Below are 27,620 nucleotides of genomic sequence, written 5' to 3'. Positions count from 1 at the left end.
CTCTTTGAGAAGGGTACAGAGGACTCGCGGGCCCGTATCGATTGTAACTCGTCCGAACTTTCAATGTTTCCATGTTCAATGTTTACACGTTCAACACATGGTGAACCAGCATTGGTGAATCACTGTGTCTTTTGTTCCTTCTCCCCGTCGTCTTAAATTTATTCTTGTGCACAAACTCATCTCATCTCTGAAGGTTTGCGCCAGCATCATAATCATAACAATGACACTTTTGTATGACAATTTTGTTTTCCAACGATTGGAACACTCCACTCTTAAGATTTATATCATTATATTCGTCTCGTCTCGATGTACACCAAATGCCACTGGCAGGTACCGAGGCGCCAAGATTGTATATTCCATCGATCAAGACTTGGCCACTTCCTATCTGCCTACTTCCTACCTTCCCACGGAGTTTATTCAACCTCAAACACCACTCTCCATCATCTGTTTATTTCTACAATCAATCATTATGTCAGTTGCAAGTTCGACATACCTACTGGGACAGAATAATGTCCAAGCTAAGGTGAGCTCACTGATGTACTTTCTGCGACTCGGTTGATCATTCACATTCAAGTCTTGTGAAAGAGTCGGAAAATGGAGAATTCCTTGGGCACTTGCAGAAATGCTAACTTCTTTCCTTTGACAGCACACGTTATCTTATCATCGAACTCTCAACCTCTTCCCACGACTCTCTCTCTCTCTCTCTCTCGAAACGAAACGAAATGCGCAAGATGCACAGCTTACAAGTGGGCTGTTCTAAATTCTATATTCTACAATAAAGTCAAGTGTACCCACAAGAGCATGGGGTCACGTGGAGACTTGTTCCAACATGAAGGATGTAATTATACGGAGAGGGCATACCCTTATCATACTATCTCGAAATGAACTAAAATTACAATTCGAGTAAGCATCTTTCCTTGTTTTATTGCGCATAACCTATCATTAGAGTCCTTGGGAGCGCCTATCCACAGATATACATTTACACTTTTAAAGCTTCAAGCTTCAAGCTTCAATCATCACAACCAAACACCACACCTGCTCCTAATTTTCAAGTTATAATTTCATCCATAATAAATCACCTCACTCGATTGAAATGGCACATATACATTAAATCGACTTCAGCATGTCGTTTAGCCCCTGCGTCGGATAATTATACGCGGACCCCACATAAACTGTCAAAAATACGGGTACGCAGCAAATCGGCAGGTACACGTTTCTTATTCCTGTGCTTTCCTAAGTATCAGGTTTTAATGTTTTTCAAAGATATTTGATTACCAAAGATTAATTAAACAGTAGTTATAATTCTGTTTCGTTTCTCAATTCTCTACGTTCGATTTGCGGCCAATTTGTGATTCTAATAAATGATTAATATTTGAAGGTACTCAATATCATACACTTACTTCCTGAACTCGGTAAAACTTCTCGCGTGTTGGCCAATCAAAGAAGAGTGAGTGCCTTTCGAGATGTCGACGGCCAGATATGTATTTCTGCGATATCATAGTTCATTTTGATGGATTGCTACTTTATCAGCTCATATAGTTGTAAAAATAAGTTATATCCTATTGTAAGAGAGTATGAGAGTGATCGTATTATACACATTGAAATAATTATACGATTTTGAAACTAAGAGGAAGTTACAGGGGACTCCCCTTTTGCGTCTGTACTCCCAATATTTCCAGATACAAGGACTTCAAAACAACATGTACAGTCTGCATCCTTGATACAATATTCTGGGGACTCGGGATCTCAATTATATATATATATATATATATATGTATATGTACAGCTGTGCTTTTATCAATATACTACAGGTACTTACTCCAATAGTTGTCGATATACTCACGAATTTCGAGACGGGAGGTGGGTAAGTGAGTGGTAGTTTGGTGTATACTAACACACAAAACGATTCTACAGATACCCTAAATATCCAGCGTACATGATTTATAAACGCCTCACGAGCTTCCCCATGCCTGGATTGACGCCAACGACATCACACACGTATGATAGTCCGATTCCCCATAGGATCCATCCGCGCTCGGAAAACCCATCGAGAAGGAGATTTTGGGCGAGACTTCTTTGGTGTATGAGAGAGAGAGAGAGAGAGAGAGAGAAGTACTGCGAGAACAGAGTCGAGATTAAGGGGGAACTTCACGATGTGGCGGATTCTGAAATTTTGTCCTCAGAGATGGTAGAAGATGTGATCAGTCAAGGCGTGTGGAGAGATATCGATAATAAAGCGTGTGGATGATATCCCGTATAAAGCTCGAAGGGTGGGTGCACTGTAGAAAAGCTAGATCGATACATATAGGTAGGTGTGTATTTCCATCTTCCCAAGAGAAATCCTGAGTTGGATTTATTATTGGAGATTAGTTATACTACTTCTACACTATACTATACTATACTATGATTTCAGAAACCCTGGGATATAAATGGCTGGCGGAGAGGAATACAGGATATCAATAAGGAGAAGCGAGGAATGGGAACGAGAAAGAATGGTTGATTCGCATTGTGGTCATGTGTCTTCCGCTATCACACCACGGCACTGTGGGATCATGATCGTGATCGTGATCGTGATCGATGGACCCAGTATACTCTTTTCTTCCTACTCGGCACAAGATAATTGGAAGCAGATGGATTCTTTCCCCATCCGTTATCTGAGCGCAGTACCGTGCCGCGCAAATGCCACACTCACTCGCATCGCGCCTCTGAGTCGTGCTCTCGAGATGGGTTGGGCGATAGAGACACCTGGGTTGGATGAATCAGGATTTGGGTTGAGCGTCGGGGTCCTGTAAGATAGTGAGTGCCCTGGGATGATTGATATAGACTGGATTATGGCAATGTCTTATTCGAATATATAATCTATACTCCTAGTAATTCCCATTTCTCGTTCTATTCAGATCGTTCGAGATTCTCAATTTCAATTACCCCCTCCCCCTACCCCTCCTTCCCCCCGAGATATATAGGTAGATGATGATGATAAGAAAAAGAAAAAAAAAACAACTCCCACCCTCACAAATCCACAAACCAGATCTTAAAACCCCTTCTAGCTTCCTTCAAACCAGTAGCCGATTGAATGGGTTCTTGGAAGTTGGAATTCAAAAAAAAAAAAAAAAAAAGGACGTGCAAATATCTTTTCGAATGGTGTAAAGGTATTCTCCACGGAAATTCTCACGTCAGATCCAGTCCGATGAAATTAAATCAGATTGAATGATGCGCTGGATTTCCATTCTATTCTATTAAGAGTTATGGATTATGGTGTATATATCATTTCATTGAGTATATTATATTCATTTCTTTCTATATTTCTTGAATTTGTGTATTCATACACACACACAAACACACGAACCATATATCTATACCTCAATACTCATTCCCTTCCCTTCCCTTCCCTTCCCTTCCCTTCCCTTCCCTTCCCTTCCCAAACTCTATCACATCTCCACCAGCTCAACAACTCAAATCTACCCAAGTCAATCGACCGCCGCTCATCTCAAATATCTCACACACCACATCCAACAATTTATATCCACCCTCTAACACCAACATCTCAACATCTCCACATCTCCCAATCTCCCAATCTCCAGTCCATATCAAAGCCCCTCCCCTCCCCTCCCCTCCCATCTCCTCTCCTCTCCCCTTGCTCCAACACATTACTTTAATATAATACATATACATCCAGTGAATTTCCCCCGCTGCACCTTCCCCTCCAATAGATAACCAGCCAGTCACGACCTTCTATTTACTCCCAAGACGTCACGCAATCTAGCCATTTCTCTCAGTCTCTCAGTCTCTCAGTCTCTCAGTCTCTCAGTCTCTCAGTCTCTCAGTCTCTCAGTCTCTCAGTCTCTCAGTCTCTCAGTCTCTCAGTCTCTCAGTCTCTCAGTCTCTCAATTCCCCTCCTACCTTTTCCGTTCAAGTATTATAATGATTCTGAACTTTGGATTTTCACTCTCACTCTTGTTACTCTGATTCTCACTGATTTGGAAATACATTTGCGTGATCTGTTATTTTTCTAGTTTTATCTATAAATCTAGTTCTACTTTCCATAATTTATAATTCATCATCTACAATCTACAATCTACACCACACCATCACACTATTCTATTAGTACAAATCCTTCCACCTCTCCCACCTCTCCTTCCCCTACCATCTCAAACCCAAAAGAAGACTATATACCTCCCACATCCATCACCACCCAATCTTCTTCCCCATCCCTTTCCCTTTCCATTTCCCCTCCTTTTCCCCCTCTTTCCCCTCCCTTTCCCCCCTTTCTCATTTCCCTTTCTCATTCCCCTTTCTCATTCCCCTTTCTCCATTCTCCAACTCCCCACTCACAATAAGATCTCACACAAACACACACACACAACACCCTCTCCATTCCCTCTCACCCTCTCTCCTTTCTATGATTCAAATCCCAGATACACACCGGTACATTACAACCCCACGCTTCACTGTGATAATAAACTCTACACTCAGCTACATCAACCAGTCTTTCTTCGCGATGCAAAAACCATCAACATTTCCACAGTAATATCATACTATCATCACCTCAAGCTATCAAGCGAGCGTCACCACATCAATCCACACACTCACCTACATACTCATACACTCACCACAACCAAAATCACCACAAGAACTCCAAAAGAAAAAATCTTAAAAAAGAGGTAAACAACTAAATTTACAAGATTATTTGTTCCAAGGCGTGTCTCATATGTATGTATGCCTGTTTGTATGCAATATTCTCATTTCATTCATTCATCCCAATCATTCATCCATTCCATGAAACATCCTGGACTGTGCGTATCATATCTTTCTTCTCGCCCCATCGAGCACCTTGATGAAAAATATAACCCTAATATGTATGCCAATCCATTCATCCATCCTTATCCCAAGGGGTATCTGGAAACGAAGCCATTCAAAAGCCAATCAATCAAATTAATAAAACCAACGTGAATAATGAAATCGAACCAGAACCAAAACTTCCAGACCATGCTACCAATTGAATTCCTTTTATTTGTTCCAAATCATGTCCACCAACCAATGCACCCATTCCATTTAATCACCAGAATCCTCTCCCATCACATTTTTTTATTTTATCTATTGAACCTCCTCCATCACATCCACGTCATTTTTCCTAATGCATCTCTAGAAAAATAATACTCAGCAAATAACAGAAAGTCGGAGTGTACTATCACCAGAATAGTAATACTATTAAACAAGTGCTCGCGAACTAAAATTAGTGTGTCTTCTTTCTTGGCCTCTCCCTCTCTTGACCCTCAGCTATGTTGAAACGCTCCTTGTGAATAGCAAATTCTTTCATAGCTTGATCATGAATTGCCATCGCCGCAACCCAGTGACTCATAACTGCTCCATCCTCCTTGAGACCACGTCTGTAGATATCAAGACCTTGAGGATTTTCCCAACGATTTGATCCTAGCCCATCGTTTTGATTCTTGCGTGCGAGGAGATGTAGCAACATTCGCTTGGCAAAAACATCCCAGTCACCCATATAAGCTGTAAATGCCGATAAATATATACCTTGCGACAATGACGTGCTCGATTCGTGAGTATATTTTGGGACAGTGGGTGGCTTTGGCAAATTAAGGGAAGAAAGAAGATCTTGAATGTTCATGTCATGAAATTCGACTCCCAGGCCTTCTGCGTCAATTGGAGATTGTGATGGGGCTGCAGATCTCTTGAGTTGGTCGGTGTTAATCTTCAGTCCAACATTAGCCTTTGGCGGCGAAGCCTGTGTTGACTGGGCTGCTGGCGGTGCACCTTGTGGCGGTACAGCTTGTGGCGGTACAGCTTGTGGAGATGGAGCTTGTGGTGGTGGAGCTTGTGGTGGTGGAGCTGGTGTAGCTGGGGGAGGAGAATCGACATCCATTGCATCTGGACTAGCCGGGGGCTTTGGGGGTTTAGGATTTCTGCCAGTAAAGAGCGGCTTGTCATCTGCGCTGTCATCTTCGATAACTACCGCAGCAGAACCAACGGTGGGTTTAGCGATTGGCACTCTTAGTTTCCGAGAAGCAATTCGTGTAGGAAGAGAAGGTTTAGTAGGCGACGGGATTGACGGAGGAGCGAATGTTTGAGGCTTAAATTTCTCTGCCCAATCCTCTGGAGAAAACTTAGTACCACCAGGGGATTCGATTGGTGTATCTGAATTGACTCTTGATGCCGGAAAGGGTTTCGAATCCGCGGAGCGGCTTTTAACAGGAGATCGACCTCTTGGACGACTTGCTGACTGAGCACGGACATGGGAGGAAACTGGGATCTGAGTACTCTTACGTTCTGGTACAAAATAATCACCCCCAGCTTCAAACTTTCCATGCCACTCTTCGGATGAAAATGTGGTATTGATCTTTGGCCGTGTTGGAGAGAATGTTTCATCATCCAGTTTCATAGAGAAGCTATCATGAGAATTACTATTAGCATGGGCATTTAACTTATCCAACAACAATGAATTTAAACGTGAATCGCCAACTGAAAATGCAGATTGAGATTTAGTGACAAAACATGGCCTCTTGGAAAAGCTACTAGTCTCAGCTGGCGTAGATTTGAACGAATATGTGGCCTTATCATTGTGGGCCTGGTGGTTGACACTCTTGGTAGGCTTTACATGACCATTTTGACGAGAATTCTGAGCCCGTTCCTTGTTGGTTACCAATCGGTCGACAAGATTATGTTGAGCAGCCTCAAAAGAATTCAGTTTGTTGGCAAACCCATCGCTGTTGCGATGCAATCTGTCCTTATTTCCAGGTTGAGACCCTTCTGAAGGACGAGGAGAACCTCCACTAAGAGGTGATGCAGTAGGACGCTCTCTTGGAGTAGTAAAAGAACCAGGGTACTTTTCTTTGTATGCATCCTGCATGCTTTTGGAGTTGAAAAGGGGTGGACGCGAAGGGGTTCCAGGGAATGATGCATGCTTGACATGATGGAGCGGCTCCTTGGAGTCAGAAGCGGGGTACTTAGAAGATGTATCATACATTGAAGGTTGTTGTTTAGGCTCTTCCTGGGCTGGAATTTCATCTGTAACGAGGTTAGCGGCTATAGGTCATTATAGGCTGAGACTTTTCGTCCTTATTTAAAGCCCCATCAAGAATCACACTTACTTTGATTTGATGTTCCTGGCGGAGCAATATCTGGCTGTTTTTGTTCTTGAGCCTGTTTTTGTTCTTGAGCCTGTTTCTGTTCTTGAGCCCATTTTTGTTCTTGAGCCTGTTTCTGTTCTTGAGCCTGTTTTTGTTCTTCGGCCTGTTTTTGTTCTTGAGCTGGCGCAGGTTTCCTAGGCTTGGCAAATACCCGTGGTTTCTGGGGATTGATCTCTGGACCATTACCTGAATCCGACGAATCAGGGGAAGATGCAAATGAATGTGTCGTCTTGGGAGGGCTGCTCTTTGGAGTAACATTTGGACGTGGGGAGGGTAAATTTGGATCAGATCCCGCACGTGGGACAGGCTTTCGACTTTTTGGTTCAACAACGTTCTCTCTAGTACTCTTGGACCTTGCTATGTTGGCTGCGTCAAATGGATCAAACTTCTCCCCTCCAGCATTGGCATATGGTGTACTGATACGAGGCTCGTATGGCGACTCTTCTTCAGCCCTGAATTGTCGCAAAGGATCATTCGTCTTTGCCGATGGACGGGTATTGTGATTGACTGGTGGAGCATCTGGTGGAACATCCTCCTTCTCACGTTCCCGCTCGAATGATGGAGAATCTCTTGGTGGCGGTGGTGGCGGCATGCTTCTATTGACACGAGAAGTAGAGTAATTGCCCTTACCTGCAGACGGCTCATCCGCTCCTGGGTTGCTAGGCATGAAACCATTTCTTTTCGGTGTAGGTGGAGGATTACTTGGTTTGCGTGGAGGGTCAGACGTGAAGTCTTCAAAGCCTGACTTGGCTCTTGGAGGTGCATTAAAGCCTCTAAAGCTGCTCTCTTCTCGACTTGGCTGAGGAGTGTACTCCTTGGGTGCTGCTTTTGGTGTATTCCATGTCGGGCCTGAACCAGTTCTGTAACCGGATGATGGTGTCTTCTGGTGACCCTTCATGCTCTCCCATGCATTGAACGTACTTTTCCTCGCCTCGGCTCCTTCTTGTGCCGCCGCGCTGGGGGATTGTTTCGGTGTTGTGAAAGTCGAATATCTCGCAGCACCAGCAGATTGTGGGGGAGGATTTCTATTAGGTCGATACGGCGGCGGTTTGGGCGGACGAGGGAATTCGGAGCCATAATTTGAATAAGGGTTTCCTTTCGTAGATCTGAAAGCTGAAGCTGATGTATATCTAAACCTCGATCGAGCATCGTCGTATCTTTGTCGCTCCGACGGATCTGTAAGAACCTCGTGTGCGGATTGAATGGCTTGAAATTTGGCAGTAATGTCGCTTTCCTTTCCTAAATTTCGATCTGGATGGTACACGAGAGCTGTGAAGGGAAAAAGGTTAGCCCTGAGCGCGGGGAAGACTGAGGTAGAGAGAGGGTTGCGTACCAAGTTTCCTAAATTGTTTCTTAATCTCATTTATCGAAGCACTTGGCTCGATCTCGAGATCAGCATAGTAATCCCGATCGAAATCTGCCTTCACCATGTTTGACGGGGCGGTTCAGACCAGATTCCGTTGCAAATCCCAAAACGTATGTGGAAAGGTTTCTGGTGTTTTGCAAGACGAAACCACGAACTGGATTGTTGAACCTGGTGGCGGACAATGATTTATTGGTTACACAGAGTATCCCATTCGAAGATTGGGGCTTGGAATTTGCGAAGACTTCTGAAGTTTTGGTTGTGATAGCGAAAGGAAGTGGAAAAGATCCTGTGTTGGCCCAGCTACCCTGTTTGTTTAAATTGACCAGGACCTAATCAATCTCGAGGTGGGCTGTATGTGGAAATGCGTGCGCAACCTATCCTGCAATATTGGTACTGTTCAGCAGATAAGGAAGTCTATTTTTGGTATCCAGGCGATGCTGAAGTTGAAATGAAAGGACGGGACGGGCGTGTGTATCAGTCCGTCCAAACTGGCAGCAAACAGTAGTAAGAGGGACTGTCGTCGGCTTGTGATAGCTTTTTTGAGGCAGAGGCAGAGGCAGAGGCAGAGGTAGAGGTAGAGGTGGGTGGTAGAAAGCGCTGGGTGTGGATTGTGGATTTGTTTACAGGCAGGTAAAGGTGGAGGGAGGCGGCTAAATAATTGCCGATGATCCACGGACCAAGACCCTGAAAACAGTGATTCCTTTCGTAGACGGTGGTACCAGATACAGATACGAGGCAATGGGTGATATTTCTTTTACCTGTCGTTGTCTCATTGCTGCATTCAATTGAACTGGACAATTCACGACCATTCATATTATATATTCGTGCATAGAATATGTCTGTGTCTGTACATACACACGCCTCGATAGGTATCCATCCCAGCCGGTGAATATATACATTGACCTTGATATCGACTTACCTAGGTAGGGACTTTATATCGTGTGAGCTTTGTCTGGTCATAGGGAGAGATCAGATGATCACCAGGCACTTTTCATCGCCCTGCTAGGTATCTCATTGATCAAGAGCCAAGAGATACAGCAGAGGGAAAGAAGTCAGTACAAGCCCGTATCATATCAGATCAAAGATTCCAATGCGTGTGCTACCTAGGAAATATCCTACTGGTACACAATCACCCAATGAACACAGCAAAATCCAACTTCAACCTTGACGTTACAGAAACACCACAAAAATGACGTAGCGATAGCATCTAGAACGAGATACATACATACGAGAACGATGTCACCACCGATGATCCTTATGGGAAGCATGAAAGCAGTGACCATTCCAGACTGCAGTAGTAGACATATCAGTGCAGATGCAGATGCAGATCTCGTGGGACCCAGGTCCAGTGGTCGAAGAGATATATTGAGAATGATGGAGACAAAACAAATATCCGAAACAGATGATACCATTGAGGTCGTATCCCCAGTTCTCCATCTCTTCATCTCTTCATCTCTTCGTTTATGTTCCTTGCTTCATATACTGTTTATTTCTGGTGCAACCTAGATTTCTACTCGTATGGATATCCATTTCATCCCTTCTGCTCGTAACTACCTTTTCTCGATGATCGATAATCCAATATAGAAGGCGGTCAGTCTATCAATCTGGGATCTTTGGTCGGTCGGTAGGAATGAAGACATTCCTTATTCAATGACTTTAGAGCATGATAAATACACAATCTGAATAGCCTCAAATTTCATACCTCTGGTACATAATTCCTCCAAGAAAGCCCATCAACCAGACGTAGTAAAGTTCATACACTACTATACTATTGCATTTATAAGTCATCATAGAAAGAAAAATCTCGAAGGCATAAAACCACATCATCACACATGTAAATCACCACAGTATATCCACATATAATTGTATGTTTTACTTGTTCATATTCCGTTGTTTGTGTACTTCGGTACGAGTTACTCCAATCCTGTGCGAGAACGATTAATCTTCGCTTCATTTATTATTGTCCCCCCCAAACTCCGATAAAATCAAAAGTATACTCCATCGCCAATCCATGATGGTCATGACTCTAACATAATCAAGCAACAGAACTCGTTCATCAAGAACTCAATTCATTCCAAAACCATAACATTTCCCACATAGTTCACCATACTCAAAATGTGAAAGGATGCACGCCCTTGTGCCATGAAAATATCTTGAGCAATAGTTGAGACCCTGTGCTTTCTTACTGAGATGCGCAGCCTAAAATGAGGGATCATAACTCCATCCACCTTGCCTTCGCACACGATCTCTCCCTTCCAGATCCTTACGCACCTCCTCTTCCGTGAGGCGATCAGATCCACTCCAATTGGCACTGGATGTCCTTGCCCTAAATTTGTGGAATCGATCCTTGCTTTTATCGAATACCTCTTCCATGTTCAAGGCTTGGGGTCGTCCGAAAATTTTAGATGGATCAATGGTTTCCTGGAGTGCCAGTTGTTTGCGAATCTCAGGAGAATCTGTCCAGCCAAGTCCTTGAAATGCTTTCTTCTCTTTCTCATCATCTTCATCGTCATCGTCTTCGCTATCACTAGGTATTTCGGGAAGAACAATGTTCTCTCCATTCTCGTATCGTGGTGATGATTTTGCTGCAGACTTTGCCGCCTTTGCCGAGGCATGGCTTACATTACGTGCGGGTGTTTTGTATGACTGTCCGTTCGAGCTTGATGCAAATGGAATGGCTCCCTTAGAAACCTGAGTCATATCCATCGGATTACCAATTTTATTCTGATGTTGCGAAACAATAGTAGACCTTTGTAGATTAGCGGGTGGTGGAGCGTGAGCATATCCGCTTGCAAACAACGACTTTGTGGGCATCTCCTGTCTTAAGTTAATATAACAAATTGAATTGATCATGAATGTAGGCTTACCTTTGGACGAATACTGGATTGACGAATTGGGGGAGCAGTCATTTTTGGATGAGACTCAGTCAATTCATCTTCTTCATCAAGATACTCGTTGGTCCTTTGACGTTTGGTGCGAGGATCACCGTGATTTGAAGGAGCATTTCGCTGAACGGGTGGACGAGCAACCTCTTCATTGTTCTCCAGCAAAGGTCTCTTCGGGGGTGCTTTGGCAGTGTTCATACGGGCAGCTTTTGCTTGTCCGCCTAGATCATTTCTTTGAAGTGGAACTGGTGGCAATGATTTTTCGAGCCATTGATCGGTATTTTGTTGAGGTCGAATAGCTGGTGGAGGAGCTCTCTTCTGCTTCGCCCTTTCGATGGCTCTTTTATTGGCCTCGCTAAGACTGATTTCTTTCTGCTGCTCCCGTTGACGCTCTTGGTCACGTTTAATAGTTAGCTCATTCTGTCGCCTTTGCTCTTCCTTCGTAGCGGCTCGCTGGCGTTCCATTTCCAACTTTGCATCCCTTCTTTGTTGAGCAGCAAGTTCATCCGCCTCCTTCTTTCGTGCAGCTGCTTCTAGAGCTTTGTTAGCTTGCGCCTTGAAGCTGTTATTCGAGGATTTGCTTTGTAGCGAACTAGAGCTAGCTTTATTTCGTAGGTGTCCGCCTTGGGAAGATTGTAAGGACTGTTCCAAGGTTGCTGCAAGTGTCGTATTAGATGGATGATATTGCTGACCACGTGAGGAGCCAGTGTCGACACGTATCACAGTCGCTGGTGCCTTGGCTTTGGGAGCAGCGTCTTTCACTGGTCTTAATGGCCGTTTAGCCTGTGGTCGCCCAATTTGAGATTTTGGTCTTGGAATAGAAGGCGGTGGCATTGATGCTGGTGCATCGGTCATATCAGTATCCTTGCCAGAAGACGTATTGGCAGATGAAGCTGTAGATGCTATGGCCTCCGCTTCTAATTGAGCTTTCGTTCTTCGTGGGCTACTTCGAGTTGTCTTTGGCGCTTCAACCTGACTCGTCTTGGCCTGTTTCTCTTGCTCTTTTCGGGAGATTAATTCCCTCTGCATGGCTGCCGCTCGCTCTTGCTCTTGATGATAAACACGTGCGTCCTCTTTGACCTTCATGCGTGCTTTCTCTAATTGATCATTCATCTTTTGCGCTTCTCTGGCTTCCTTGGCCTCTCTAGCCTCTCTAGCGGCCTCTTCTTTACGTTTCTCTTCCTTTTCAGTAGAGGCTCTAGTTTTACGGGTAGTAGCTTTGACAGGACTTTGAATACGATTGGGAAACGAATCATTGAAACGCATATCCATTTTCGGATACGAGACTTCCGCATCGTTATTCTCATTTTGAAGTACGTCTTCAAAGGAAGGCACATTGTTTTGGTAAATTCTTGTAGATGATGATAGAGTCTCAATTTTTGCTTCGGCACTTGCAGCCGCGCTACTTGCAAATAAAGTTTTTCCTGATTTCAAAATCGATGAAAATTTGTCTTTCGCGACCTTTAACGGACTTCCCCTAAGAGTTCTGGGTGGAGACTTTGGAGGAGTCGTAGAATCCTCATCGATTGCATTAATGGGAAGATTTGGGTTAGAGACCGAGATCAATTTGTTAGGACTTTGTGACCCAGCTGCTCTCTTGGGCGAGGAGATGAATGAAGTTGAAATAGATTTAGTTAGACCTCTCACATTGGTGTCCCGGATCGGTGATGTTTGCTTTCCTTCATCTTCATTGTCGGGAACGTTGAATTCTGATCCACTGACAGTTTCTTTGCCACGCACGCTCTCCATCACATCTGCAGTGTGATTCTTGGAAATGGTTGGGCGAGGGCTGAAAATCGACTTTTCCTGCAAGGCTGTTGTTGGAGGTCCAATCCAGCTATCTTCATCTTCGGGGAAGGCACCTGGGGTCGCGAAGGACTTGTCTTTTGACGGTGGCGATGCTTTCTCTTTATGTTGTGGCGTTGGAGGTTGAGTCGCTTGTATCGACTGGCGTGAGGGTATTATGCCACCTACAAGAGATTTCGAGGCAGGTCTGGTTGTAGGCTGGGACTGACCAAGCTTACTGATCTGGTCCTGAAGACGTTGTGTCGATGTTTTATTGTGAATACGTGCCAGTAATGTTTCGGCTTCAGATTCTTCCCGTCCAGTCGACTCGACCCCTTCATCAACGTCCATTTCATCTTCGTTTTTGTTTGCGAGATCTTCTTTAACGTTGCCCAGACTCTTTCCGCCCGTAGGCCGACCATAGTGACTAGTACGCGAAGTACGATGTCCGAGACTTTTCTTGGATAAATCTCGCGCAGGTAGAGAAGCAAAATTCAAACTGCTTTTGCGGAAAATCGGGCGTATGGGGCTTGATCCATCTGAAGCAGATTGAGCATCAGGAATATCATCCATCTGCTCGTCTTCATCTTGTCGGTCATCTTGTCGGGCAAATGGCGAAGATTGTGGTTCTGCCGAGGGCTCTTTCGATGGAGATTGTGCCTTTGAGGGAGATCCAGATGGAGATTTATGTTGTGGGCGCTTTTCCGGTGATGAATGGACTGAGCTCTGATCATGAGGCTGTAACTCGAGATTTGGATACTCGACTTCGCCCATGATCTGATCTTCGTTTTTTGGTTCCCTGTCTTGTTTTACAGCCTCAATTTGTTGAGCTTCTGTCCCTGTTTCCGTCTGTGCTTCTACCTCAATAGTGGCCGCTATTGGCGAACGTTCTCGTGCAGATTGAAATGAGACCTCGACAGTTCGTTTTTCTTCAGATTCTAAATCTGTGACTGGAATCTCTTCGACGGGGGCTTTCTTGTCCTCGGGCGTGCCTTCTTCATCCTCTATGCTGCCTGCATTACTTGCAATATCCTCATTGCCTTCACTGTCGATTGTATCTTCTCGGGGTGTGAGTGGTCGGGGTGGAGTTGTTGCGAATGGTGCTGGTTCGGTAGGTTGGGTATTAGGTTGCGTCGCCTCCTCAAGCTGACTTCCGTAATAACCAGAATCAAGTGCATTGATGAAAGATTTGCGCTGAACACTGCTATGCGCAGTGCCGGAGCTAGATGGACGATGTGAAGGCGTAGGTCGCGAAGGTGTGGGTTGCGGTTGAGTAGGTTGCTCCTGAGGTTCTGCCGGGGCGTCCTCTGCTACTCGGAATTTTGGAGGTGATCGTTCGTGATGTGCTTGTCTGAATGGACTTGGGGCTCCTTGTGGTGTTGCTGAAAAGACATCGGATAATGGCTGGTTGTTGTTAGTTTAAATCTCTACGTACATTTGGTAGACATACTGCGCGCACTTCCAATTGATTCAGTTTCCTAGCTGTTCTAGGTGTCTTCCCACGTAACTTCCCCGGCGTTTTAAATATTTCGGCAACGTTCCTAAAGGGCGTAAGGTCAGCGGGTGCCGAATGTCCCAGGTTTGTTTACATACACTTGATTCTTGTTGAATATCTCGGCCATGTGTTCATTTAACCAATCAATCTCATTCCTGGCAGCAAATGTAAACTCCTCTGCCTCTGTTGCCGCAAGCTCCAGCGCGTTTGATCGTTCCTCTTCTATCCATCCTTTCGACCCTACGGGCAATCGTTTGTTTGGTCGCATTGCCGTCATTTTTGCTGCTGTTCAAAACAGCGCGTCGTGTTATAGAGTACCGAATATATTGACGTGATTAATTACTTGGAAGATGGCAGGATCATATCTTTGTAAGCTATTAGCATTAATCGAAGGTTGGGCGATTTGCGTTGTGGTGGTCATGAGAGTATGGGCCGAAGTCTTAAATTTCGTAAACTTAGTGATGCTGTATGATTGTTTTGGTTGTCCCCACGCGTCAACGGCTCATCCCTAAATTCTGAATCACATGACTGTTTCACGACACTGATCGCCCAATGAATTCTATCTTTTAGAGCCTGCGACGAAATGATTGTGTCGGATTTCTTTCATAGATAGTTTGTGTACAATGCAGAGTCTCTTTACTAAGCTACCTAGGTAAACCGTATAACTATATGGTAGTCACATATACTACTATGGGAGCGATTGTATGGTGCGAATTGGAACAATCGTTAGGCCTGTCTCTCATGTACTTCGTATATCTGCACTGCACTCCCAGCCCAGGCACAAGGGCTTTAAAACATCAGACTCTTCGGCGAAGAGACAACCGGCCGAAGTTGGGTACTGTGGCACGTGTGTGGCGCTCATAAGTGCGTATTGTTTTGGTGGTGTGCACGGTCCTCATTTCCGGCCGTTTGTTTCTTCCCCGAAGAGCCAGACGCCGGCTCGCCCGCAACAATAATCCAACCACAAATAATACTCAATGGAACTTGACTCTTCAACTGTAGTTCCATTTAAAATTCGGATTCTTCCAATTGAAATGGAACAATCGGATTGTTCAAGGGTTTCGCGGTCAATTCCGGCCTTGTCTCGAATAGCCGCGGGAGCAACAGCTTCCAAAACTGGACTGACTACTACTTTGCTTCTATCTATGAAAAGTGTCGAATGGAACAAAGCTTTAGCCTACATCTTCTTGAAACAAGAGACATTTCCAATTTGATCTAGAAGCATAATGATTTGCACCAGAGTTTTGAACATATCTAGATCGGTTGGCATAAGACTGAATCAAAATGCGGTTGCCAGGAGAGCATTCACAGCTTCGACCTCTCTAAGAGCCAATACGCTGATGGAAACAAGTGGATTTTCAGACACACAACTGGAGGTTCGGGAAGCCATTGCCAAAATTTGCTCAAAATATCCTGATGTAAGATCATTCCGGTTCGAACTGCAGTAACTTCTCACTGAACACATCAGGAATATTGGGCGAAACGTGATGAAACCGGGGAATATCCTCATGATTTACACCGAGATCTAGCAAATGGTGGATGGATCGGCATTGCCCTTCCAGAAGAACTTGGAGGGTCAGGTCTTGGAATCTCAGAAGCCACAATGCTTTTGCAGACCGTATCTGAGAGCGGTGGAGGTATGGCTGCTGCACAAAGTATACATGCAAGTGCGTCTGACCTAAATATGCTGGTGATCAGACGTGAACCTCAGCCTTCTCAAATTCAACGGCCCCGAAACAATGTTGTGGTCTCAGTGATTCAAATCATTACATTGCTAATCCATTAATACCAGATGTCTATGCTACCCAACCTGTGGCAAAATTTGCGACGGCCTCGCAACGTCAAAGAATGTTACCCAAGTTGATCGACGGTACGTGGCGAGCGTGTTTTGGAGTCACCGAACCCAACACCGGTTTGGATACTCTGAAGCTCAGAACCCGAGCTAGACGTGAAGGCGATACTTACAAAATATCGGGTCAGAAGATATGGATTTCCTCGGCACAGGTTGCGACAAAGATGGTGCTATTGGCTAGAACTACTCCATTGGAAGAAGTCAAAAAGCCTTCTGAAGGTCTATCCCTTTTCTTCATCGACTTCGATCCTAAACAGCCCGGTCTCGAACTCAAGAAGATCAAAAAGATGGGTGGGCGTGCTATTGATGCAAACGAAGTTTTTTTCGACAATTACATTGTTAATAGTGATTCATTAATCGGCAAAGAAGGGCAGGGTTTCAAAATCGTACTCCATGGCATGAACGCTGAACGATGTCTTTTGGCAGGCGAAGCACTAGGTCTCGGGTATGCTGCCCTGTACCGAGCTTCCCAGTATGCAAAAGAAAGAATCGTTTTCGGTCGACCAATAGGTATGAATCAAGGTATTCAACATCCCTTAGCCGACGCATATATGCACCTCGAAGCCGCAAAGCTGGCAACTTATCATGCTGCGAGATTGTATGATAGCTCGACGACGGATGAGACAATAACCCAGACAGCTGTTGGCGTTGCGTGCAACAGTGCAAAATATCTAGCGGCTGAAGCAGCTTTTACTGCCTGCGAAAGGAGCGTGTTAAGTTTGGGTGGCATGGGCTACGCCCAGGAGTATCATGTTGAGAGATACTTGAGAGAGTGTCTTGTTCCAAGAATTGCACCAGTTTCGAGGGAGATGATCATGAATTATGTTGGAGAGAAGGTTCTTGGCTTGCCTAGAAGTTACTAGAACACATAGTTATGTAGTAATCTATGAAATAGTATGAGTGATTGTATGATATGAATGGGTATTCTGATATAATTGCAATGATCATATCAATTGAAATGATTATAAAGCTTCGAAAAGGGGGGAAGGTTTTGAGGGGTTTCTCCTTTGTATCTGCACTCCCACTCCCACTTCTAGGTAAAAGGGTTCTAAAACAACGCGGACGCAAGCTCGCACGCAATTGCATTTTTGAAATAAGGATAAGGACTATCCTACAGTAAGACGAGAGTATGGCCAGATGCACGAGAAATCCTCGGATGTTCATGCTACACATATACATTCAAGATAAATCGTTTCGCTAATTCAATATAATTCTCCATTCCTTCCTTCTTGTTCTCTAATTGCATAATCTCAAAATCAGAGGCTCACCTTATATACCCCAACGACTACTTTGTGGGATTGGTACGTTGCATCAATGGACTGATCGCAATTGTTTCACTATTAACACTTATAATATGTCGAAGCAAGAGTGTTGGAGCTTCGTCGAAAGAAAAAAAAAATGAGGCGAACGACGGGCACACAATTTCCTGTCCCAATCTTCATCCACATTTATTATTTGTTGTCCGAAGTTCTCACGCTCAAAAGCCCATATAACAACTTCAGCCTATATGCACCTGGTACGGATACCGATTTTGTTACCTAAATTGGATGAGGATCTCGCCATCTTGATCCGAGATGAGGCTGTCGTAGAGAACATTAATAATATTGGCTGGCATCATGAAATCATGGTCGACTATGAATGATTGTCTCTCTAGTTGACAAGTTGTTACGGACAGTTATCTGATTGATCATCAGAGCTTCAGACACTTCCAACTTTTCGTCCGAAGTCCGGCAACATTCTCTTCAATTCGCTACTTCGGCAAAATAGCATTTTCGTCTATTCAACCGGCATGTACCTTGACATATCGCGGGGTATTTTGTGCGGGGTATACTATCTACCGCTTGCTACTCGTGTCTTTAGCTTTCCAAGGTTCGGAAAAATGACAACGGACAGGTTGGATGATACTCCGAAAACTTAATATGGGATCAGGTCGGTGCTGGTTGAATGGAAGGTGGAGATGGGAGGATGGATGGATAGATATAAAGGCTGGGAAATTCTCGTCATGTCTTGGCTTTTCTCCATGTGGTTTGCGTTACTTTTCTGCTTGGGAATTGGGATAACAGACAAGATGAGAGTCTCTAAGTATTCGGTTCCTTTGTTTACTGGATATGGGTTGTCGACTGCTATGCCAGATGCATCGAAGACAGATTTGGCATCATCTGCACAAAAACATGGCTGGATCCCGCGGTTTGAAAACTTAGTGGCTTTTGGAGACAGGTAAGTTGATGGTGATTATCCTCACGAGTTTTGACTATCTTTCGGACAATCATCAGAGAGATAATGGCTTAAATTAATTCGACAATAGTTATACAGACGAGTCTAGACTGAGTTATTTTCAAACTCACAACGGCTCTGCACCGCCACCAGGAACTTTACTTCCATCCAGCAATTCGACCGCTGGTGGAGGCGTCACCTGGGATCGATGGGTGTCCAACTATAGCGGAGCTAAGCTTTATGACTACGCTGTCGCCGGAGCTGTCTGCTCCAACGCAATCATCAATCGATATTTAGCCAGCATCTCTGGACCTTTCCCTGATGTTGTCTATGAAGTCGATGCGTTCACTGCGGATGTTAAGTATATCAATTCATCCACAAATACCAACACTCTCTACACCAACCGCAAGCCTGACAACACGGTATATTCAATGTGGATCGGTACCAACGATCTGGGAGAAGGTGCATTTTTGACAGACTCTTCCTTGAATGGGGCAACCATTCCAGACTACGTTGATTGCATTTTCGATAGATTTGATGGGATCTACCAGACCGGAGCCAGATATTTTGTTCTAATGAACAATGCGCCGTTACAACTAACGCCATTGTATGGTATGCCAGGTGCAGGAGGATTGAATGCTAGCCATTATTGGCCCAACAAAGTGAGAATCTCAGCTCTTTTCCCATATGGCGTTTGAACTTACACATTCGTAGCCAAGCAACATCTCAGAAATCAGCGGGAAGATGAAAGAATATACGCAATTGGCCAACAGCATATTCGACTACCGAGTACCATTTGAAATAGTAATTAAAAAGCGTTACCCAGGAGCGTCGATCGCCGTCTTCGATACCAATTCTTTACTTACCGACATTTACAACAATCCAACCCAGTATTTACCAGCACCAGCAGTAGTCGATGCATCATACGTTCTCTGTGCTGTCTCTGGATCACCATGCCCCAAGCAGCCAGGAAGCTTAGATGGCTATATGTGGTACGACGAACTACACCCTTCTCAAGGAACAGATAAAGTCATTGCTCAAGAATTTTTAAATGTTGTAAAAGGAAATTCGAAATATGCTACATATTGGTAGTCGGTAGCTTGTTGTCAGCGATTGGTTAATAAGTAAGCATAATGGCAAAATAGAAAAAGTAATGATTATCTGGAACTGAAGATGTGTGCTTGCTTGTGTTACCATTACCCGTACCTAATCTTTACTGGGACGGACATGCATATTCCCCTTCCGATGAAAGCGCCGCCAGATATAAGAGGTTTGTTTGCATAGCAATGCTTATATCAGAGCCCACAAGACTCTCACAACCTCAAGAAACACTGGAAGAGTAGACGAATCAGCCACTGTACAGCTGTAAGTCAATGATTGTGCATAGCTAGGAGCATGTTGTCATGCATGCGCAATCCGATCTTACCACTGAGCAGATGCGGGCTAAAGATTTACAGTGATTGAGGCAAGCCCATCATTTTGATTCTAGCAAAGACTGCGATCAACAGTCAAAGAATGGGGCAACAACGGTACCACGAGAACCAAGATCTGAACCCTCATGTCGGTCAGGGTCTGCCCATTAACACATCCTGAAGGATTTGAAGCCATCTAATTCTTTCTATATCGCCTTTTGAACGTACAACTAGTGAAGTCTATACCATGTCGTTGCATGAATCGTTTCCAAATATGTTCACATTCCTAGTCTAGATTGATTCTCTACCACTCGATCTGGCTTCGGTTAAAAATCCTTGCCAAATTTGAGCTCGGTTCTAGTTACGATGCATCCGAAGGCAAACGCGCATTAATTTCTCACACCCCAGAAAACAACCCACATCGTAATACTGGAAAAGAAAGAGGACAGCAAAAAAGTAGCTCAAGAGACCGTCATCTACCCATCCCACATTCTACAGCCCACCCATCTCCAAATTACCCCAGGAAAAACTTCCCGAAACGAGACCACCCAACGGGAATCAAAGACCCTTGGCATTGCCTTACGCACATTCCCGAACGAACGAAAGTCGATCTAGCAATTCCCAGCTAAATCATTGCCGTGCGGCGTATGTGCAACTTGAGATTATGATAGGCAGCCTATCATAGGCCCCTTTATTGACTTCCAAGAGCCATGTATGCACCAAATTACTCTTTTGGACAGGGGAACAATACGCAGTCTTTCAATCCCAATGGCGGCCATCCACAGGCTCCCCAAAATGTCCATCAACAAGGTCAACAACAGCCTCAGCACATGATGTATAATGCTCAACAATACGGGCCCGGAGGTCATCAATCTCCTTACGGCGCATCTGGCCCCGGCATGGCTGGTAATGCGGGTGGGATGGGAATGATGCAGAACAGCGGTTTGGCGCATATGGCTGGTGGAAATGGTGAGTTGCACATTTATAATTCTCCTGTAATCTGCTATAAGAACTCATTGCAGCTGCATATCTTGCACACGCGTCAATGTTCAGACGAAAGACTACACAGTTCCTGTACAGTAGACTATGAAGGGTATGCGAGGTGTCGAATATACATGCAGTCATTCACGTTGAGCAGAAAGGCAGGCAGCAACTTGTTACTACTCACAATGGAAATCAGACAAGGCAAGATGACTGATTATTTCTAAGTAGTTCCTTCCTATCAGACGCCATATACAAGCTCTCCTTACGGCAACAATATCGCTACATCATCTTCCGTATCACACCCTTCGAACTTCATGCCGACCGCATCGAATGCGCCTCCACAATATGGGATGAACCCTTCCGCGATGATACCACAGCAGCAGCATCAAATACAGCGTATGCAGCCACCGCCATCTTCTACACCGACGCCGACGTCGGCGAATTCCCGCGTTTCTCCCTACGGAAATTTTCCCCAGAGCACACCACCAAGCGCGTCAAACGCGCAATTCGCTGTACCACCAAATCTCAACCAGCAACATCATCAAACCCCTAACAACAATCAACAAGGAGGAATAAGCTTGACCCCGCAGACCCCAAGTTTCCCACCAGGTGTACGAAATTCTGAAAACGCCGGAGCCGCCATGAGCACGCCATTGAGTCCTGGCTCAGAACTTCGAGAGAAAGAAAGGGTCACCGTACTACTAGATATCAATCGAGAGATGTTGTTGGAAATTATGCGTATTATAGCTTTGCAGACTGATTTGAAGAATAACAAAACGGAGGATCCCGCCGAGAAGGCAACGCTTGAGGCGGAGCAAAAACTTCTGGCGACCGAATATATGCAGTTTGTCCCCTACACGTGTTGAGACTGAAGCATTTACTAACGAATCTGAAGATGTATGCGACGACTACAATCGAATCTAGCTTACCTTGCCGCAATCGCCGATCGCTCTCACAAGCCCGCAGCTCAGATCCCCTCGCATCCCGCAATCATGTTCGCACCAACTCTTACATATAAACCCGCGCATACCATCCCTATATCTGCGCCCACGAACGACGACGATCCAGCATCGAAACCCGAAGAAGGGCACGAAGATCGGAGAGAGATATTAAAGGAGGCATATGAACGATTACAGGCCCTTTATCCAGGCGTAGATCCTAAGAAAGATACACCGGCTGGGCCACCAAACGCAACAAATCGAGCACAAGCGCAGGCACAGCAACACGTAAATTTAATGCAGGCTGCAGGGCAGAAACAGGGTGACATGGGCCAGGGCGTACAGAATATGATGGGAGGACAAAATGGGATGGCGCAAGGACAAGGACAAATGGTTCAAGGCGGCATGGGCGGCATGGTTGGTATGGGCCAAATGCAGCAGCTTCAGCAGCAAGGTCAACAAAACATGGGAATGCCTGGTCTTAACCAAAATCAAAATCAATTGCAGCAACAGCAGCAGCAGCAACACCAGCAAAAGATGCAAAACGAGATGATGAGACAGAGGATGATGCAGGAAGCCCAAAAGAACCAAATGATGAATATGGGACAAATGCCGGGAAGATAAATATTTTTTCGGCATGAAACAATGTGGTAGTTGAGGAGAATCGGTATTGATGTGGCATTTGATGGGTGTTGGGTATCAAAACTTGATGAGGGATTGGCTACATCGGATGACACAGGCTCAGGCGTATGTACATGCTGTATGATATATGGCGTTGGGTAAGGGGGGTTTTATGCTTATAGCAGTGGAACAGGATATTGCATACATGGAATGGTTAAGGATTACTGAACTACATATATACCTAGATTTGATGCTTCTTGGACTCTTGTCACAGTGTAATGCCTCAGGTTTGTATGTCGTGAAGTGTGAAGTGCTAGTTTTGCCAGTTGCGGCTCTGCGGGACGATGTGCTATATAATGACAGTTAGGTGAGTATCAGATAGCTTAAAAGAGCTCATGTTGAGCAGCGAACCATGGAACCTACATATCACATACAGGTAAAGAAGCGAGCGACAAGCTTGTGAAACCCCTCAGCACTTATCACATATTGGGTATCAGCGGCGATGAACGTAGGAATCAGCTGGGTTTCCAAAACCTGGAGACTAAAAGGGAGATATACGCATTTAGGAATCGCAGAGCTTACATCACAATCCGATAAATGGGGGGCATCTTGGGTTTCCATTGGGTAGACAGTTCTTGATAATGGGATGGATAAAATGGATAATTCGCAGCCTGGAGCGGGATACTTCTTACAGATTCTTGCATAGGTGGGCTTCAGGATACGACCGTATATATGGACGGAATTCATGAAGCGAGGTGCCATGCTTGCTTACTGGGAGGAGAATGATGGGGTGAGCGAGAGAGATTTTACTCGGATCTCTAGTCGCATATTTGTATGTATGTAGTTATGCATGCTCGCATGTGTGTATGTAAAGAACCCTGTGTAGAAGTAGAAACAAGAGGACTAAGCAAGTCACGAGGGCCGACCAACTGTATTTCGTAAGGCTCTTTCCTGATTCAAGCTTGCGAACGTAGAACGAAGGATTCCGCATGCAGGAAGGCTGGTTTGTGTGTAGCTATTTGTGGTTGTGGCTGGTGGTTGGGTGGGATCTGACAAATCGCTCCCCCGTGTGGATTAGTCGTAGTGCCGACCGAGAGAGATGTGCGACTTGATATCTTTAGATGGCTATGATGCGATGTATGGTGTTAATGTCGGAAAGTTGTTTGAGACATTATGGGATGGAGATTTTTTTTCTTAATAAGGCTGAGTCACTAAAAGTTGATGAAGGGGAAGAAGTCGAGAAGCGAAGAATAAAATTGGCGGTCAGTGCTACGATTGGCGTACGGGATGGCGGTAGAGGGTGAATATGTAAGACATTTTGGTACAAGATCATTTCTATCTTCGTCTGAACTCATATGATAATTTACATCCCGTTGCTCGCGTGTTGGTCGTGGGATTGGAATCTAGATTAATCATCAAAGCATACGAGAAGATTGAATGTGCACCAATTTATCAATGCATGTTTGGATCTATTGAAGATGCGGTATTTCCGTGCTGGAGCATGTTGGCACGTCCTGTTGCACTTGCAGTGACAGTCAGTGGATGGGCACATTGACTTTAGAGCTTGTTTCTGCGGAAATTGGAAATTGGAAATTGGAAATCGGTGAATGGACGCAATGCTAGAGATTGATACCCAATCCCAACGTCTTCTTCGGGGAGTCTTCAGACACGTTTATGAATTTGCTTTCTGTTGGTTCTGTGAACTTACTTCGGGCTCATCTCATAACGTTTTGATGTCTCGACACTATAGATGAGGAAGAGAAGGGGGAGCTCTCAAACTGTGGGGTTTTGGTTTCAAGTAAAGTTGTGTTTCTCTTGCTTCTATCCAGCTTCTACGTAGAAGCACCAGAGAATGTGTCCATGTTTCAGACGTGGCACTTTCTGTCTTTCTTTTTTGCTTCGTGCCTGTAGTTCCGTGTGGTTCATTGGTAGCGCTCTGGAATCCAACACGTTACTGCGCGTTCCTCAAATGACATGGAAAGGACAGGGATTTATATCGACGTCTAAAATCCTTCGAGGATGCAAAGTGGATCGATTGGCTGTAATGCTGTAATGTCCACTCATCCTTAGTACACCGTTTCTATCATTTCATAGCTCTGCCATTCACAATTAGTCTCGACTTTCCAAACGATGTGGTGGATCGAGTTAAGCGCAGGCAGAATTTGAGTAGATTCTACGAGAGTAACGAAACTTATAACTTGTTGGTATTGATACCTTTTGTGGATATTTTCGCAACTTTCAAACCCAACGTAGTGTACGAGGTTCGGAGGGGCGTTTCACGGTTAGTTTCCGATGTCCTGGAGACGCGGACCAGACTGATGGTAATCCTTAATCCTACTCCAAGCACTCTCATATGCAATCCGGTTAATAAAGGCATCCAAGTTAATGTTTATAATACAACCCTGCCAGCTGCGCCTCTATTGATATATTCAAACTTATATTTTTGTGGATACTGTGCAGTAGGTCGAGCGTCGTTCGAGTTTTAGAGCTTATTCTATTCTCATCTCTCCCCATGTCATATTCTGACCGGGGTCTTCGCATGTTGACTTTAGATCTATGGATACCCAACGTGTGATATGATTCTGGTTCCTTTTGCGACGTTGATGTGTTTTTTTTTCTGTTGTACTACGAGTAATGTAGCTTCATAATGATTTTTTCATACTGTTCAATAATTCTTTTGCTATCGACATTTGTTAACACCCAATCTCTTTCCGACGAAATTAATTCTCTCCCATCATGCTCTGATAGCTGTCTTGACACGGCTACAAGCTCACTTGGATGTAGTATTGGTGATTATAGTTGTTTCTGTGCTGACGAAAGTGGAAACTCGGCACAGAGTTCCACCGTATCGAATGCGACCACCTGTATACAAGACTCATGTAGTCTGATTGATGCTAGCAGTAAGTCATTCCCCGTACAGTTTAGAATTCAAGCTTAATTCCTTATAGCTTCCTTGAAGGTTGTTGGCCAGATTTGTGTCTTCATTAATGACCCCACATCCTCCTCTTCGAGCTCTTCAACAATAACATCAAGCGCCTCGAGCTCTTCTACTACGTCATCACAAAGTAGTACAACTTCGAGTAGTGCAGTATCATCTACTTCGATGGCCTCTACTTCAGTGACCGCGACTGCTACGCCAATAGCACTAGCAAGCTCGCCGTCTAGCACATCGACGTCCTCCAGCAACTCTTCCGGCAAGGGTATGAGTAATGTCGCTAAGGCTATGATCATTCTGGCCGTCGTGGCCTTGTTACTGATACTTGCCGTCTGTGCAGGACTATTATGGAAACGGAGGGCAAACCGGAAAAACTCTTCAGAAAGAGGAAAGTTTAAGAACCTTGAAGAAGATGAAGAGATGGGCAAGACGCCGGTGGAGCTTCAAGGAAACGACACCCAAATTTTCAAGTGGGGAGGTATTGGCGTTCGGAAATCATTTAGAGTCCACACACAACGGATCACTTCATACATGTCGCCAACCTCTCCGAAGAACAGAAACCGTGATGAATCTTGGGGCGAGCCACGAGGTCTCCTTTCGACGATAGATGAAAACTTACGAGGAGTGGGACAAGGTCCCGAGCCAGTTGCTCGAATCAATACTACTCCTGTGAGGTGGCCTTCGACATCCACGGCCAACTCCCCTACATCTCCCGAAATGACGGAACCTAGAGGTGCCCTCTTCCCTCCTCACCACTCTCGTAACAACTCCAACTCGCGAGAATCTATGCCGCCTATTCTACCGGCGCTTGATTTGCCTTCTATAACCCTTTCGACAACCTCCAGACCTAATACCCCACATCAATCTCTACCTCGAACCCCGTCACCACCTGAAGTTCCAGTAAAGACCATTGCACGACTCGATAGGCCTTTCTCGGATTTCCCCCACAACATGCCACCTTCGCCCCGAACCATCGGAATCTCCTATGGCGCCCTAGCACGCTCACTCTCAGTCGCCGAAACGCCATCCTCTCCCCGAGCCCCCCAAACTCGATCCCGCCATTCCATCTCATCCATCCCCAACACACCTCGAACTCCAACCACAACCACCGAGTTTGCATTCCCCACCTCCCCGCCCCTCCAATCCCCCTCCGCGCAGTCCTTCCACACCTTCGGCGCCCGCTACTCCACCCACTCCCAAGCCTCCATCTCCACCTTCCAAACCTTCCCCACCTCACCCCGAGACATAACCGACGTCCCTCCCCTCCCCAACATGCCCGCCATCTATCCCACATCAACACACCCACCCATTCCCGCCAGCCGCCCCACCTCCGAATCCTCACGCAACCAACCCGGAAAATACTACCACAGCAAACAAACCTCCATCTCCAAAGTAAAGCCCAAGATGATCTATCTCTCCAACACCCCCGGAATCTCCATCGTGCCCTCCGACTCCATCTTCGCGACCCCAGAACCCATTCTCCGCGATCCCCCCTCCAACAATCCCTTCCTCACCCAAAATGAAGATAAAGCCTCCAAACCCGTCATCTCCATCAAACCCGTCATCGACCGCTTCGACACCGTCAGTTCCTGCGCCTCGCAAAGCAGTAGCGGAAAACCAAATTTAAAACCACGCGTCGAAGAAATGTTTCAAGAGGGTGCGGAGAAGAGACGCTTCCAGGAACGCCAGGAAGAAAGGAGAATGAAGAGGAAAGAGAGATTGATGCATGGGCAGGGAAGTGGAGATCTGGGAGAGAGGGTAACGAGTTGGTATGATGCTACTGGCTAGACCGGAAGTTTTGGGTTATGACAGGATCGAATCTGAGGATCAGAAGACGACAAAAATTTACGAGGTTTTGGAGATCGGCGTTGAAAGAAGGGGGGATTTTTAGACAAAAGGGGAACCAACGATTATTCATTATCATTAGCGCGTTTTATTTTTGCACATATTTTCTGTTATTAGCGAGTTGCATACATATACTAAAG

General features: G+C 45.1%; 7 protein-coding genes across 10 annotated transcripts; 5 read left to right on the top strand and 2 right to left on the bottom strand.

The window, feature by feature from the left end:
• Positions 1–113: 113 nt before the first annotated feature.
• BCIN_07g03320 (hypothetical protein) lies at positions 114–1,168 on the top strand. The gene is made up of 2 exons (XM_024693981.1): positions 114–523; positions 647–1,168. The coding sequence occupies exons 1-2, from the start codon at positions 234–236 to the stop codon at positions 777–779; spliced, it is 423 nt and encodes a 140-aa protein (XP_024549770.1). The 5' UTR covers positions 114–233; the 3' UTR covers positions 780–1,168.
• Positions 1,169–3,990: 2,822 nt separating this feature from the next.
• BCIN_07g03310 (hypothetical protein) lies at positions 3,991–9,434 on the bottom strand. 2 transcript variants are annotated; one of them, XM_024693979.1, is made up of 4 exons: positions 8,482–9,434; positions 7,110–8,417; positions 6,984–7,026; positions 3,991–6,407 (listed from the first exon to the last, which is right to left on the bottom strand). In XM_024693979.1, exons 1-4 carry the CDS (start codon positions 8,576–8,578, stop codon positions 5,234–5,236), a joined length of 2,622 nt encoding a protein of 873 aa, XP_024549769.1. In that variant the 5' UTR covers positions 8,579–9,434; the 3' UTR covers positions 3,991–5,233. The 2 variants fall into 2 exon arrangements, with proteins under 2 accessions (XP_024549769.1, XP_024549768.1); XM_024693980.1 differs by having other exon boundaries at positions 3,991–7,026.
• Positions 9,435–10,362: 928 nt separating this feature from the next.
• BCIN_07g03300 (hypothetical protein) lies at positions 10,363–15,165 on the bottom strand. The gene is made up of 4 exons (XM_001558533.2): positions 14,778–15,165; positions 14,635–14,725; positions 11,382–14,588; positions 10,363–11,331 (listed from the first exon to the last, which is right to left on the bottom strand). The coding sequence occupies exons 1-4, from the start codon at positions 14,954–14,956 to the stop codon at positions 10,714–10,716; spliced, it is 4,095 nt and encodes a 1,364-aa protein (XP_001558583.1). The 5' UTR covers positions 14,957–15,165; the 3' UTR covers positions 10,363–10,713.
• A 451-nt stretch (positions 15,166–15,616) lies between these two features.
• BCIN_07g03290 (hypothetical protein) lies at positions 15,617–17,483 on the top strand. The gene is made up of 3 exons (XM_001558534.2): positions 15,617–16,097; positions 16,148–16,346; positions 16,472–17,483. Exons 1-3 carry the CDS (start codon positions 15,906–15,908, stop codon positions 17,392–17,394), a joined length of 1,314 nt encoding a protein of 437 aa, XP_001558584.1. The 5' UTR covers positions 15,617–15,905; the 3' UTR covers positions 17,395–17,483.
• Positions 17,484–18,355: 872 nt separating this feature from the next.
• Positions 18,356–20,050, top strand: BCIN_07g03280 (hypothetical protein). Its single transcript, XM_024693978.1, has 3 exons — positions 18,356–18,748; positions 18,837–19,407; positions 19,460–20,050. Exons 1-3 carry the CDS (start codon positions 18,489–18,491, stop codon positions 19,835–19,837), a joined length of 1,209 nt encoding a protein of 402 aa, XP_024549767.1. The 5' UTR covers positions 18,356–18,488; the 3' UTR covers positions 19,838–20,050.
• Positions 20,051–20,345: 295 nt separating this feature from the next.
• BCIN_07g03270 (hypothetical protein) lies at positions 20,346–23,077 on the top strand. 3 transcript variants are annotated; one of them, XM_001558536.2, is made up of 3 exons: positions 20,346–21,126; positions 21,370–21,985; positions 22,037–23,077. In XM_001558536.2, exons 1-3 carry the CDS (start codon positions 20,868–20,870, stop codon positions 22,701–22,703), a joined length of 1,542 nt encoding a protein of 513 aa, XP_001558586.2. In that variant the 5' UTR covers positions 20,346–20,867; the 3' UTR covers positions 22,704–23,077. The 3 variants fall into 3 exon arrangements, with proteins under 3 accessions (XP_001558586.2, XP_024549766.1, XP_024549765.1); XM_024693976.1 differs by having other exon boundaries at positions 21,367–21,985; XM_024693977.1 differs by having other exon boundaries at positions 20,346–21,299.
• Positions 23,078–25,162: 2,085 nt separating this feature from the next.
• On the top strand, positions 25,163–27,610 carry BCIN_07g03260 (hypothetical protein). The gene is made up of 2 exons (XM_001558539.2): positions 25,163–25,600; positions 25,649–27,610. The coding sequence occupies exons 1-2, from the start codon at positions 25,348–25,350 to the stop codon at positions 27,421–27,423; spliced, it is 2,028 nt and encodes a 675-aa protein (XP_001558589.2). The 5' UTR covers positions 25,163–25,347; the 3' UTR covers positions 27,424–27,610.
• Positions 27,611–27,620: the final 10 nt, after the last annotated feature.

Source organism: Botrytis cinerea, chromosome 7, assembly GCF_000143535.2.
Source record: "Botrytis cinerea B05.10 chromosome 7, complete sequence".
NCBI lineage: Eukaryota > Fungi > Ascomycota > Leotiomycetes > Helotiales > Sclerotiniaceae > Botrytis > Botrytis cinerea.
Note: the sequence above shows the minus strand (reverse complement) of the source record. Positions and strands in the feature narration are given on the sequence as shown.